Source organism: Tarenaya hassleriana, unplaced genomic scaffold, assembly GCF_000463585.1.
Source record: "Tarenaya hassleriana unplaced genomic scaffold, ASM46358v1 Cleome35, whole genome shotgun sequence".
Lineage (NCBI taxonomy): Eukaryota > Viridiplantae > Streptophyta > Magnoliopsida > Brassicales > Cleomaceae > Tarenaya > Tarenaya hassleriana.
Genome location: NW_010966617.1, coordinates 418,579 through 432,936, shown reverse-complemented (window position 1 = coordinate 432,936; position 14,358 = coordinate 418,579). Strand labels below are relative to the sequence as shown.

The 14,358-nt window shown below is 33.8% G+C and overlaps 2 protein-coding genes across 2 annotated transcripts in view; both read right to left on the bottom strand.

Moving 5' to 3' along the window:
• Window positions 1-7,270: 7,270 nt before the first annotated feature.
• Window positions 7,271-10,355, bottom strand: LOC104821970 (piriformospora indica-insensitive protein 2). Its single transcript, XM_010553014.2, has 2 exons — window positions 9,307-10,355; window positions 7,271-8,667 (listed from the first exon to the last, which is right to left on the bottom strand). The coding sequence occupies exons 1-2, from the start codon at window positions 9,514-9,516 to the stop codon at window positions 7,432-7,434; spliced, it is 1,446 nt and encodes a 481-aa protein (XP_010551316.1). The 5' UTR covers window positions 9,517-10,355; the 3' UTR covers window positions 7,271-7,431.
• A 1,373-nt stretch (window positions 10,356-11,728) lies between these two features.
• LOC104822178 (protein CROWDED NUCLEI 3) overlaps window positions 11,729-14,358 on the bottom strand; it is a 5,232-nt gene continuing 2,602 nt past the window's right edge. The window contains exons 7-9 of the mRNA XM_010553326.2: window positions 12,704-14,358; window positions 12,381-12,582; window positions 11,729-12,161 (exon numbers count right to left, since the gene is read on the bottom strand). Of these exons, the coding sequence (XP_010551628.2) occupies window positions 11,961-12,161; window positions 12,381-12,582; window positions 12,704-14,358 (2,058 nt within the window). The 3' untranslated portion in view covers window positions 11,729-11,960. The remainder of the gene's footprint in view (window positions 12,162-12,380; window positions 12,583-12,703) is intronic.

The following is a 14,358-nucleotide window of genomic DNA, read 5'->3' as shown; positions in this document are numbered from 1 at the left end:
GGCCCCCCCCCCGCCGCCGCCATCTTCATCATCGACGGTCTGACCCTTGCGGCGGCTAAAGAATCCGCCGTTAAGAACATAACCAAACAGAGCATTAACAGAACCTCTCTGGACGACATGGTACTAAACTCCCAACCAAACAGATTCTTCAGCTACTTTTCTTCTTCCTTTTTTTTTTTGTTGTGGGAGCGAATGAATGAATGAATGAATAAACGAATGAAACAATGAATCTATGTCTGCGTTTGCGAATATATATATGTGTGTATATATATATGTGTGTGTGTGTATCTGTAAAGTGTGGCGGAAATGAGGGGGAAAATAAGGGAATGAGAAGCGAAGTGAAGCGTACGCTAAAGAGACTTTGAATTTTCTATTTAATATTTTTTTGAAAATTTTCTTTCCGATTTTGTTGAGTTTCTTTTATGGAATTTATTTATTATTTTTCAAAGTATTTCGGTCGCCGGCTGCGACTTTTTTTTTTTTTTAACTTGTTCATTTATTTATTTTCTATTTTTCTTTTTTTATTACCAATTTGGTTTTTTTTTCTCTAATATTTCCGTTATTGTGATTTTTTTAATTGGTAGGAATGTCGTTGTGGTGGGAGCAAAACGCAATTGATAGTTATATATTTATTGGAAGTTACGAGAACTAAGAATTAATTGGAGTAATTTAAGTCGATATTAATTACGTTATAGTATATATAATTCTAATTGCAATATATATATATATATATATATATCACATTAACTATAAAAATAAGCTAAATCAATTAGGGAAGTGTTTTTGTGTATAAATCATAAATAAATATGGACCGTCGTCGTCGATTGTGTTGTTACAATATATATATGAGATTCGTTGTATCTTTGGCGATTAGGAAACACGTTCATATGATTAAATATTAATCTCATAAGAAACAAAGCAATAATTAATCATATAGTAATAAAATAAATTCATTAAGTTAACAAAAAAATTCATTGAATAGGTCATTTCACTCATATATATATATATATATATATATGCATATATATATATAAGTTCTCATGCAAAAACACGTTAAAACAATGTGTACCAAGAAGATCTTTTGCGTGAGAAGGTCTTGTAAGAAAGTGAGAGAGATGACACGTGGCATTTCATGATTCATCTGTTTGTTTTATTTCTTTATTCGAATTTGATATGGATATCAACCTGAATTCTACATGTAATTTGATATGGACCGACTATATAATATAACCTTCGATTTAATCTCCTTTCATATCCCATCAAATTAGGTTCCAACAACATACGTTCCAATGCAAACGTAAGTGGCCTTTTCCTTGGATTTTGATCCACAATCTTTTACGTGGGGTCACTAAATATTTGGAACCGAATAATATTTAATTATATAAAAAAATATATAGAGTAATTGCTTAAACCAAATCAATCAAATTCTTAAATGTGAAAATTATAGAAAAAGTTGAATCGAAATGATGTTTTATAAGATAAATATTTTGTAATAAAAACACAACTGTAGTAAAATTTGAAACAAACTAAAACTTCATACAAAATTCATTAGTTGGAATTTTTCGAAAATTTAAAAAAAACTAGACTATAAACAAAACAAAATCAGAAATATCAAAGCAGGCACCACTTGCACATTTATTCACATACAACATTTAATTTGCGACTATATTTTAACAAAAATATTCGGTCAAACATTAATTTAACAAATTTAGACATTTCTTCTTCGTTCGTTTTTATTTCTTTTTTTTGGGTTCGTCGTAAATTATTAAAATTGCGAAGCTTGCTGAAAATAGTCACATTGGTCTTTTTTTTGACTAATTATAAGAAAAATTCAAGGAATAGAGATATCACAAAACTGGATAGAAAATTTCAATTATTCAAATAATAAATAAAAACCGTTTTGTTTTCTTTTTTCAAAATAACATGCAATTTTATTACCCAACCGTTGGTGACCCCGTGGCGGAAAGTAGTGACGGACCGAAAATCATTTATAACTGGGGGTATAATGTATAATCGAAATATTGTACGAACAAATTTAATTTTATTATGGGGTATTTCACGATTTTGATTAAAAAATTATTTAATTTACAATGAAATTAAATATTCTTTTAGTTAACAGTGGGAAGAGATGTAATTTTTAGACCAAAATGGTTCATATACAGCGCCGTCTTAGAGCATGTGCAACCGGAGCATTTGCACAGGGTCCACAATTTAGGTGGGACCCATATTTTTAAAAAATTATTATATTTACAATTTACAAGTACTATTTATTAAAAAAATTAAAATAACAAATTTTTTTAAGTTTTGTTTAATTCACTTAAAAATATTTTTTACACTTTTTCAAATGACGTGGACCCCATTAAATTTATTTTTTTTTATAAATTTATAGTATTTAATATAAAATTAAGACCATTTTTTTCTAAATCATTTGTCGTAATAATCAATTAATAAATATTTTGAGTTATATGTAATCACCATATATTAAATTCATAATTTATTTATATTAATATCATTAAATTTATTAATTTAAAATAAAATCTATATTATCCTAGAATAACGTTAGATCTTTTAACTCTAATTATTAAAAAATTATTTTTTTATATCATATCATTCATTTTAAATATTTATTTTTAAAAATGATAAATCTTTAAAATATAATTTTTTTATATATTTTAATCATATATTATGATTATTTATTATTTCTAATAATATTATTATTATCACAATTATTGTTATTAATATTTTAATAATATTTATAAATTTAATTTTTTAAAATTAGAATTAAAATTTAAAAATAAAATAAGTATTTTTTTTTGTACAGGGCCCCGAAAATGTTTGGGACGGCTCTGTTCATATACAAAAGTTGATTCTGGACTTAAGGTGGATGTAGTCGAGGCAAGACCCGGAGAACCATCCTGATAACATTTCCTTGATTCTCTTAAAGCCTAAAATTGAACATATTTGCCTGTTTCTATATTTTGTTATACAAAATAAATATTTGAATATAAAACTGAAATCAAGCACAAGATTCTTAAAAAGGTTGACTTTTAAATTTTCCTACGCATATACATGTTTCGAAAAATTGCTTACAATTTTTTTTTTTTATTATACTTGTGCCTTGAAATGTGGAATTCTAACCACCACAGCCAACTAGGGGTGTAAAATGGGTGGGTCTAGCCGGGTTCGGATCGGGTTCAATTCGGGCCTAGAATTTTTCGGGCCAGGCCGGTTCGCCCATTTATTTTTTGGGTCTAGGATCGATGGCCCGGAGCCCGGCCCTACAGAGCTTCGGGCAGGTTCGGGCCGGGCTTCGGGCTTTTTATTAAATAAAAATATTTTTTTTGCGATAATAATAATAATAATAATAATAATAATAATAATAATAATAATAATAATAATAATAATAATAATAATAATAATAATAATAATAATAATAATAATAATAATAATAAACATTCAACACAAATATTTTTAAAACCGATAACAACAAAGTCATTTAGTTCACAAATAAAAATAAAATTGAAAAAATTATCCAATTGTTCAATTCTCCAACACCACAACATGCGATTAAAAACTTTGAAACGTGATAAAAAAAATAACAAACATAATATAAAAAGAAATTCTATCATGTAATTAATTTAAAACCTATAGAAAAAAATCAATATGTTCATATACAAACAAATGTTTAAAAATATATATATTTGAAAACTTCTATCCTTTCTAAAATGTAAACTTATATATATATGATGTAATATGGTTAAGAAATTCAAAACTCCCGTCACTTTAAAAAGTTTAATTGGAACCAAGATATAAAAGTTTATCATTTGGTTCAAATATATATATATATATTTGGCACACATATTTATAAGTATAGAGAGGTAAAACTTTGGTTTAGAAAAGAATGTTAGAAAAAACAAAAAAAAATTAACGGGTCTCAAGCCCGGCCCGAGACCCGACTGGCCCGGCCCGACCGGCCCGTAGCCCATTTGGCCCGAGGTCCGAAAGCCCGAAGTTTAATGAGCCTACATTTTTTAGACCCATGTCCTTATAATTTTCGGACGGGCTCGGATCGGGTTTCGAGCTCCGGGCTTAATTGACATCCCTACAGCCAACTACTCTCAGCTAAATGTTTTTATACTAAACTAAACAATATATATATATATATATATATATATATATATGTAATTAATAATTATTAAATTTTTCATGATTTAATAAAATACTTTATGCACTCAAAAAGTGGCCGAAACTCATGCACAAAAGAGAGAACGAACTAGAAGAAAAGTTGATCAATAATATGAAAAGGATCACTTGTATTTTCTCATTTATATTTCGTGGCCTTTTGTACAGATTATATAGAGGAGAAAACATGAAGAGAATGTACATAACGGCTATATACAATCAAGAGAGAAAGGAAAGAAATAAAATCTGGTCTAAGTATGGTAAATCTTAAGCATGAGTATCTTCGGTTAAGGTAAGCTTCTGTCTATGTGTGTGTGAATCCAATGCTGATTTTCTGCACTCCCAACGGCTACTTGCACATTTGTCTTGATCCTCCAAAGCTTCCATTTGAATCCAAGTCTCCATTTGCTTGTGTGTCTCCAAACCTTCTGATTGTATCCAAGGCTTTGGCTCCTTGAGTGTGCTCCAAGTCTTCTTTCATGGTTTTCTCTTGTTCTCCGAGTTGTACTTGTTATTTTGTTTCTCAACAATACTAACCTGAGAAAAACAAATAAAACATACGGCAAGATTATTATAGTATAAAAAGGTATAATTTGGTAAAAAGTGTAAAGAAAAGGAACATAAAATCGAAACCAAAACATAGTTCAATATATATATATATATGTAATATATTTTTTTTGTAATATAATATAATAATTTGAAGTAAGTAGCCTTTATTTCCCATCGAATATAACTAGTCAATTATTTCTAAGAATAATTATAACAATAAATGAAATGAGAATTCCGTACATCTAATGTTTATAAAAACATGAAAACATACGTTCGTATTCATTGTATTTAAGTATTTTCATTTTTTTTAAAAGATTGATGGATTAATACAAACAAAAGTTGCGATCGAATTCTTGGCATTGCGTCATGTTTTCTTCAATACAAGATGCGGAGACCAAATCAAAGACATTGATTTTGGTCATAAAAGAACAAGTTCAAATAGTGAATGAATAATGACATGTAACAAATAGCCGAAATCGTTTCACCACAAACTACCTAAACAAGGGAATGTATGTGTAATTTTAAATATTATATATATATATATATATATATACACGATAGTATATAGCATTGAATTAACAGTGTTTTACTTTTACAATTAATAAAATTTATCTCTATTTTTTTAATCAATCCTAAAAAAAGGGATATAACTTACCATATTTATTTCAATAATGACTTCAAATACTCGTTATATACGGTTATGTGAAATAGATCGTATGGTAAATGCTGCGGTTATCAATGTATTTATACACATTAAAATCTTGTACATTAACTAGTTCTTCATTTTCTTTCATTGTATACCTAGATTTATATATTTAGCTCTATAACAATGAATTTGGTTATTTTAAAATTAAATTGGTATTTATGCCTTCACAATAATATTTATGTCATTCCCATTGCTTATCCAAAATCATTGTCATATTTGATTTGTAGCAATCAAACTAATGTTTGTACGAATTTTTTTAATTTTATTTAAATATAAAATATAAATAAAATTTAAAATTGATATCTAGATAGTAATAAAAATATAAAAAATTAATATTTTATTTGTGTCTTCTTATATTGACCTTTTGAATATATTTATGTTAATTTATTTTTAAAGATTTTTTAATCATATTGCAATATATAGACACAAAATTAAAGAGAATTGAAAAGAAGAAAAGAGGTTATTTGATGGTTAAACGAGCTGAATAATATTTAGATAAAATCACATCAATCAATAATACAACATTTCAATTAATGATATGACAATATGATTATAAATATGCAGTCTTTTCAATGAACAAACACTCACTCATTGGAATTGCAGATATCATACATAGTTCTTTCCAAATTATGAATGCTTTTTAATTTCTATCATATTGGATTTTATTAGAGTAAGATTTCTAACTAATTTATACATATATATATATATATAAATGTATGTGTGTGTATGCGTTATTTAGGATTATTTTTACATTGATTTATCAATTGTAATACTTGCTTCTAATTAATGGACATCACTTTCTACATTGAATTTATGGTAGAAATATATTTTGGATTTCAGTAATATTTTGGGAATACTTTTTGGTTCACTTTTTTTTCAATTTTATAAAAATCGATTAATTAATTGAATTTTTATTTCAGTTATAACGGATTTAAGTTTGTTAAGGTTTATATAATCCAATTTGCTTTTGTTAAATAAAATTTCCATTTTAAATTTTTTTTTGATATTTTATTGTTTTTATATTTATTTAATTTTCATTTTGAATATAATTTATATATTGTTAAATGGAATTCGATTCGACTTTACAAAAATCATACCGAAATATCTCGAGTATAGTGTTTAGATAAAAATTTATATTATTTGGACTACTGTAATTATTAATGGTGGTCAATTCCCCACACCGGTACCAAAGTACGACCCACAGCTAAGCTAAAACTCTAAGTCCTATAATAAGATCTAACAAAGCGGCCCACGTTTTCTATTTTTTTTTTTTGGTGGATTGAGAAAAAAAAAACGTTGCCCCACGTCTCATTTTCAATGCATTAAAAAGCCATTAACTTCTTTTTCTTTTGCATTGAATGCTCCCAATTTGATAGACCATCTCAATGTTATGTATATATATTTTACATATTTTTGGTTGGGTCATAGGCCCCAATTACTTCATTAATTTTTTTATAAAATTTATAAAATTTTAAATGAAATTATTAAATATTTCGTAATAAATGACTCATAATAAAACTATTGCCTCCAATCACAATCACAAATATTTGTGAATCCCTAATGACAAATGTATAATATATATATATATATATATGAAGAAATCACAAAAAATTAATAATTAAGTTCCTGCAATTGTTGCAGAAAATCCCACCCACTAAGCATCTTCTCAACTGTTACTCGCTAGAGAGATTAATCTCTATACAAAAATATTGAAGGACAATTAAAGAAAAAGCTAATTTTTCATATCTACGTAATTAAATTTGTTTGGGGGTTATGTCGGTCCAAAATGATGTAACAAAGTTCTATGGAAAAGGAAAAAAAAACAAGAACATGTAGAATAGAATATTTGATATTTTGTTAAGCGATTGAGTGAGACAAAAGGCTACACAATTCCGAGAAATTACAACTATTACATCTACATTAGATGAAGATCTAAACACAAGTTCGGTTCTTTTTCTTCCTTCTAAAGATCTAAAACATGTTGCATCTTCTTCTCAAGCAATGCTCCAGCATTCAATAGAGAAGAAAGCCAGAGAAGATGACAAGGCGATCCAGAAAAATCCTAGAGAGACGACAGAGCTTGATGATCCCAAAGGTGCGACCTTTGAGCTTTTTATATCGACCCTTTTGTCAAAAGTTAGGGTTTGGGAGTTGGGTTCGGTCAAAGTCAACTCATTTGACTTGCATGGCTTCACTCCGTACGGAATGTGATCGCTGTCCGAGATTTCCCCATCTGGGTAACACAGGTTAGGGTTTCCCCACCCGCCGAATCTCCTCCCCATCCTCTGGTAGAACGTTCCAGAGAATTCCAGCTCTCCAGACATGTTGTTTCCGTTTATGTAAAGCGCGTTGAGACATGGCATTGCGGTTTCCATTTTCGGAATGAGTTTCCCTGTGAGTTTGTTGTTGCTCAGACCCAAAAACCTCAGCTTCTTGAGGTCTGCAATGGAGGAAGGGATCTCGCCTGTCAAGCCTGTGTTGGAGACGTCTAAAATGACCAAATTGCCCATCTTTTTCCACTTTATTCCCATCATGTCCCCGCCCAGGAGGTTGTTGGACATGGCCATCTCTTGCAAGGAACTCATCTCCTGAATCGCTTTGGTCAGCCCTCCTGAGAACATGTTGTTCCTCATGTCCAAAAGCGTCAGGTTCTTCAAGAACTGTAACTCGCTAGGTAACTTGCCTTCCAAGTTATTGTTACTCATGTCCAGTTTCAGCAGAGACTTCAGTCCTCCCACGCTTGATGGCAATGGCCCAGATAGAGAATTTCTGCTCAAGTCTAAGATCAGCAGTTCGGTTAACCCGAAGACCTCCGGTATTTTGCCTGTAAACCGGTTTCCAGCCAGTACCAACCGTCTCAACCCGGTTAGCTTGGCAATATCCTCTGGCAATGGGCCTGTTAACCGGTTTTCCAGCACGACCAGGGACTGCAGGTTGGTGAGGGTAGTGATCGCGGAAGGGATTTCACCGATCAATCCCGGGTTTGATCTGAGCTCCAGTGTCTCCAAACTTGTAGAAAGTTCTAGCCACTGCTCGTCCGAGATCGAAGACAGATATCGGTTAGGCGAAATGAAGCAGTTGAAGAAAGAGAGTGACTTCAGGTGCTTCAGATTGAAGAGTTGCGGTCTGATCTCCGGAAACTTAGAACAGGCAAGAGAGTTGTCTTGCACAGTACCAAAGCTTAAACCAGTTACATACCAGAGACCATCAAACATGTCACAGGAAACACCCTGCAGAAGAAAAAAAAAGATTTTTTTGTGATCAAAACATTAACTATGCTGCATATGTAATGATGTGAAACATTATCAAGATCATGAGTACTATGATACACAAAGGAAAAGGGTGGGGCTTTGTTCTCTGAGATTGAAGATAATCATTAATCTATCCCACTGGAAAAAGTTTCATGAAGATGGCGTAAGATTTTATAACCAAAATGGAATGCAGGAATTTGAAACTGGCAATACATACATAATTGCCATATTGGTTAATAAATGTCAACAAGGGATCTGTTTCTTTTTCTTTTTCTATTGCCAGCTTTTGCATGGTTGAATTACTTCCATGAAAACATAATTGGACACTTGCCATCTTCTTCTCCAGCTTCGTATGATATAAGATTCCAGAGATCAGAGAGAAAAAGGTTCTAAATTTCGTCTGTTCGATTCTTTTGGTGGAGTTTAGAGTCCAAATACCAAAATCTTGGTAACTGAAACTCATGGGTAGATCATTTTGGTTTCTCGTTATTGTTCATGAGATTAGGCTGTAAGATTAGGACACAGAGCAAAGTGTTGCCTTTCTCAGACAAAGCCTTAGCTTTTCTTGTTCTATTGACTTCGGAGGAAGTGAAAAAGAGAGAGAGAGAGAGAGAGAACCTGAATGGGAGTCCAACCACAAGGGTCAGGATAAAGGTCAGAGCCATTCCAAGAGTCACCGACAAAGCCCTGAATTGCAGAGTAGAGAGCAGCTTGCTCTGTTTTCTCCATGGGAGCACCTTCACTTTCCTCTGTTTCTCCCATCCCCAAACCAGACAAACACCATAAACACAGCAACAAGGCCAAGTATCTCCTTGTAGACAACACCATCTTCGCTTCAGAAGGGTATTACCACAGGTTGGAAAAAAGAAAAGCCGAGGGAAAAAGGGGATTGGAACCAACGGGCAGACAAATGGGCTGGCTCAAGTTCTTATCTTCCCTAAAAGATATTCCTTTTGCTGCATCTGTTTCTATCAGAGGAAGTGTTAAAGAAGGAAAAAAGAGGAAGAGGCTGAAGAATATCTTGAGGATGGATGAGAAGAGAACATCAGAATGGGACCCTATTGAAAACCATTCATGTTGGTTGATATATGAACAAGATTTGTCAATCAAACACCGAAAGGGTTCCTCCCTGGTAAGAAAGAAAAGCAAGAGAAAAAGCTCAGGAGAAAAAGAGAAGAACAGAGAACAGAGGAGCTTTCTTTGTTATCTTCTCTCTCTCTCTCTCTCCCCCAGAGAGATTAGGGTTCATAGAGGAAAGGCCAAGAATGAGAATCTGTCTTCACATTTTTTCACATATCACACATTTATACAAAGACAAAGACTGGTATCCACATGTCCGGATAACCAAACAAAGCTGGTTAAAACGTTTGGAGTTCTGGTTATTATGGATATATTTTCTGATACAAATGCAATTGTAACAACATATCCAGACAAATTCCAGAGCAAGAAGTGGGGAAATTAAGTATAAAGTTGTAGGCTTTAGGGTCTCGGGTATTAGACAACGACTCGGCAATAACCATTAAAATCAAAGGAAAATCGTTAAAGGCAGGACACAGTTCTCAAAGCAGGAGGAGGAGGAGAGAGCAATAATGGTAATGAAAATGATAAGAGGGAGGAGGAGAGAAACCATGTGGAGATAACGCAATTGAAAACGAAAGGCAAAGATCCACTCTCTTTGTAACTCTCTCTCTCTCTCTCTCTCTCTCTCTCTCTCTCTCTCTCTCTCTCTCTCTCTCTGTTATAATCTCTGAACTCTTGAGATCTATTCTTTTCTCTTTTAGGTTTCTGAATTTAGGTTGTTTTTCCCTGTAATTTCATTAATGGGTTCCATTATTTTGTCCTGTAAACGAAGGAAAAAAATGGTTAGGGCTCAAAAAGGTGGAAACTTTAACCGGTCACAGGAACTGGTTTGGTTGAACGGTTAAGTTTTGGGACCAATCTGCATGAGAAACAGAAGACAAAAGGGGTTTACATATACGCATGTATATGTATATATATATACAAGTGCATGCAATACAAGAGAGATCGGTCATCGCTTTGATCTCTACATATATACACATGTCCCTTCTCTTCTGTCCCACCCGCCAAGGCCCTTCTTATGTTATATGCATGGATGGACCGACAAATCAATGAAATAACTAATCAATACGAGCAGTAGTTACGTAGGAAACATGGGGTATGTGAAATTTAGAATTATATGGTACGAGTATTATAGTCGAGAAGTAAAAATAAACTTCTCGCAAAGCATGCTTTCATTTCGAGTTCAAATTAAAATGTGGGAAAAAATATTTATCCGAATTTCTCCAATCTTTTGAAAGATATTAGACCAAAAACCTCGTGAATTCCCGTATTGTAAAAAAAACTTGAACAAAATCTATGTCAGAATTAGTTAAAGATTGTGTATAACTTATAAACCGAAAACTTTGGATTCAGCAATTCACCTTAAGATTCATCCATTTCACTCTTTAGAAACGTACAATTACTTACTAAGCTTTATTCGTATAATTATCACATAATTCAAAGTCTTTAGAGTACGGTAAGTGGTAACTCTTAACTTGTTTTGAAAAAAGAAATTCTCGGGTCCCTTTTGGTTATGGGAAGAGGGCTAGTGAGAAGAGAACCAGACTGAGATTTTTTTTTTTTTTAAAAAAAAGTGGTAAATAAAAAGTATGAGAGGGTGTAATGAATAGTGGTAATGCATGGCTTTTTTTTATAAAAAAAAAATATTTTTTTATTTTTATTTTGGACCACACTATTGTCTTAACATTGAAATGTGGGGGCGTATCTACAGAGTGCCCCCTCCTCTTCTCTCTCATTAAATTTGGTTTCTTGGTAGATCCTCGTTATGAGTTGTGTAGTCCTTTTCTGCTTTTGCCACTTTGTGTTTTGGCCTTTTATTTGTGTTAATTTTTATGCAAGCAAGGTCCCAAAACCCACACCCCAATGGTCCATCACCCCTCTGTCATCTACTCTCTCTCCTTCTTTCATGTCATTTGGGTTGGTTTTGAATCTTTGATCTTCTCTTTGTACCATCGTCACATAAAAAGACAAAAAAAACTGCTTCTAGATTTGATTACAATACTAAAGATCTTGACTTTCTGAAAATACTACAACAAAATCCTTCATTCTCTCATTGAACAATCTTCCACTCTTTTAAAGATTCCTTCCCTTTTAGTCCCGGGAGGAAGATAGAGAAGAAAACCGTAAGTCAGGTTTTACATTATCATGTCATGGTCCATGATGTGGGATTGCATCCTTTCTAGTCTGAGAAATCAGGTGGTGAAGAAAGTCCATATCTTCTTCCCTATGGAAGCTTCACCTGGGTGCTCTGTCTCTTCCTCTTCTTCTTCTTCATCCTCCTCAATCATGCTGACATTCTCATCATCTTGCTCGCTCCCTCCTGCTTCCATCTCCAGATTTTCCGCTGGCCCGTCTCCTGTGTCGTCGTCCTTGACGTTCGTGTACTTCTCAACCTATGTCAAAACGGGCGATAAGAAAGAATTGTTAAAGACTTGACTATGAATATGCTTGCTGATGGGAAGCGTTAATGTTCTACGATGATGTAAAGGGGGTGAGCATTTGGATGCGCATTGACATATCTGCAGTGGAGGACAATCTCCATTAAAAGCTTCTCTCCTAATCAAGGATGTGTCACAAGTAAAAAACAGCTTATATTTGTTTCGGAATCATACCCTAACGATCCTCTCCTGTGTTATCACTTCCAGTACTTCTTTGTGGTTGCTGTTTTTACCGTGATCACTTTTCGGTAGAATAGGAGCATCCTCAGGACTCAGTATGGCTTTGGTACCACCATCAGAAACATCTTGTTTTTCCATGGCAGCTGAAGGGCCAGGGTCTGTTGATGCTTGTGCACTATCTTTCTCTACTCCTACACTGAAACCATCTCACACAAATTCAAGATCGACAAGATATAGAGAGAATGCATTGAATTTCTTGAACACGTTATCGCAATACCTTCAAGTCGATATTCCAAAAAGAAAAATTATAGACTTACGTTCTATGTCTTCTGAGGTGGTACCGGCTCTGCCCCGGGGTTTGCCCGACTGGTGCAGCCGTCTGTCTCCTCTTCCTACGTCCACCAGCTTTGACACTGTCTACACCCTCGTCACTATCACCGGCTTCTTGTTCAGCTTCTGTAATTTTAGAAGCCTGTTCTCGCTGTCTCTTCCTTGGAGTTTCTTCCTGTGAGGGCTTGGGATCTATAGAAGCAGCTTTTACTGATTGCATTCTACCTCTCACGGGCTTTTTTCTACCTCTACCGCGTCTAGGTTTATCACTCTTCATGTCTGACTGAAGGGATTCTTCAGGAGCTTCTTGAATTCTACTGTCTGTGTAACTCTGTTCAGTGGCAGATGGTTCAGGATCGTTGCCTGCCTCTGCATCAGGAATATCGTCAGCCTGTACAGATTCTGGAAGCTTCTCACCAATACCCTGATCAGTGACTTGATCCCCTTTTTTGATCGGGGATATGCTTAACACCTTGGATGCAAATTTCCGAAGCCAAGAACCGTTCTTGATGTTTCCAGAGTCGGGAGAAATATTGTCAACATGTTGGGCTTTTACCATCTTGTTGTCTCTTGGAAGGAGAAGTATATCTCCTTCTGATATATCGGTTATTTGAAGATCAGACAAAACAAACTCTTTGATCATTTCCCCACAGTTACTGCAGCCTTTGAACCTCTCCACAAATACCAGAAAGCATTCTCTTGCACGGACCAATTCTTCTCGTTGCTCCTTCAATCTGCCACTAAGTACACCTAGCTCGTTGATGTCATGGCCAATCTCAATTTGTTGTCCTTTCAACTTCTTCTTTTGGATGGCTATTTCCTCTCTGTCCTTTTGCAGAGCATGCTTCTCGTATTGCACTTCTTCCATCTCACTCTGAGTCAACTTCTTTAAATGGCCAATTTTATCAAGTTCTTCTTGGCTTCTTTTCTCAAATTCCATCACCCTTTCCTCAAAACCTCTATCACTTTCTTCCTCTCGCCTCTGCAGCTCTGTGACGAGATTCCTCCTCTGTTTCTCAAGATCTTGAAGCATCTGGTTTGTTCCATTTTTGGCATTTTCATACAAAGCTTGTTTATTTATCTCCATGGTGGCTTCCAATGATTCTTTTTGCATCTTAACACCATCAAACTCCCTCTTCAAATAGTCTCTTGATGTGATCTCTTCTTGTTTCAACCTATCTTCTTGTGAGAGCTGCAAATGTTTAAGTCTCTCCTTTTCATCGGCAATTTCCTTTTCTTCTCTGGCAATGTCAATCTTCTTTTCATCCAAGATTCCCCACTCTTTCTCAAATCTCTCCTTTTCTTGTTTCAGTTCTTCACGTTCCTTTGAAAGCAACTCCTCTTCTTGCTTGCATTTCTCTATCTGCTGCTTTAGTACAGACCGCAGCCTTGAAATCTCTAATCTCTCTTCTTTTGTAACCCTAAGACTATCATGTTCATCCCTAATTCTTGACTCTTGTTTAGCAGTCTCAGATCCAATCCCTTCAATCTCGTCTTTCAATTTACATAGACTTTCCTTGTCCTCGAGCAATTGCTCTTTTTCCATCTGGAACTTTTTCTGCTCTGCTTTTAAGGACTTTTCTTTCTCCTTCACAGCTTTCAGTCTTGCTTCAAGATCCTTCTCCTTCGCCTTCACTCTTTC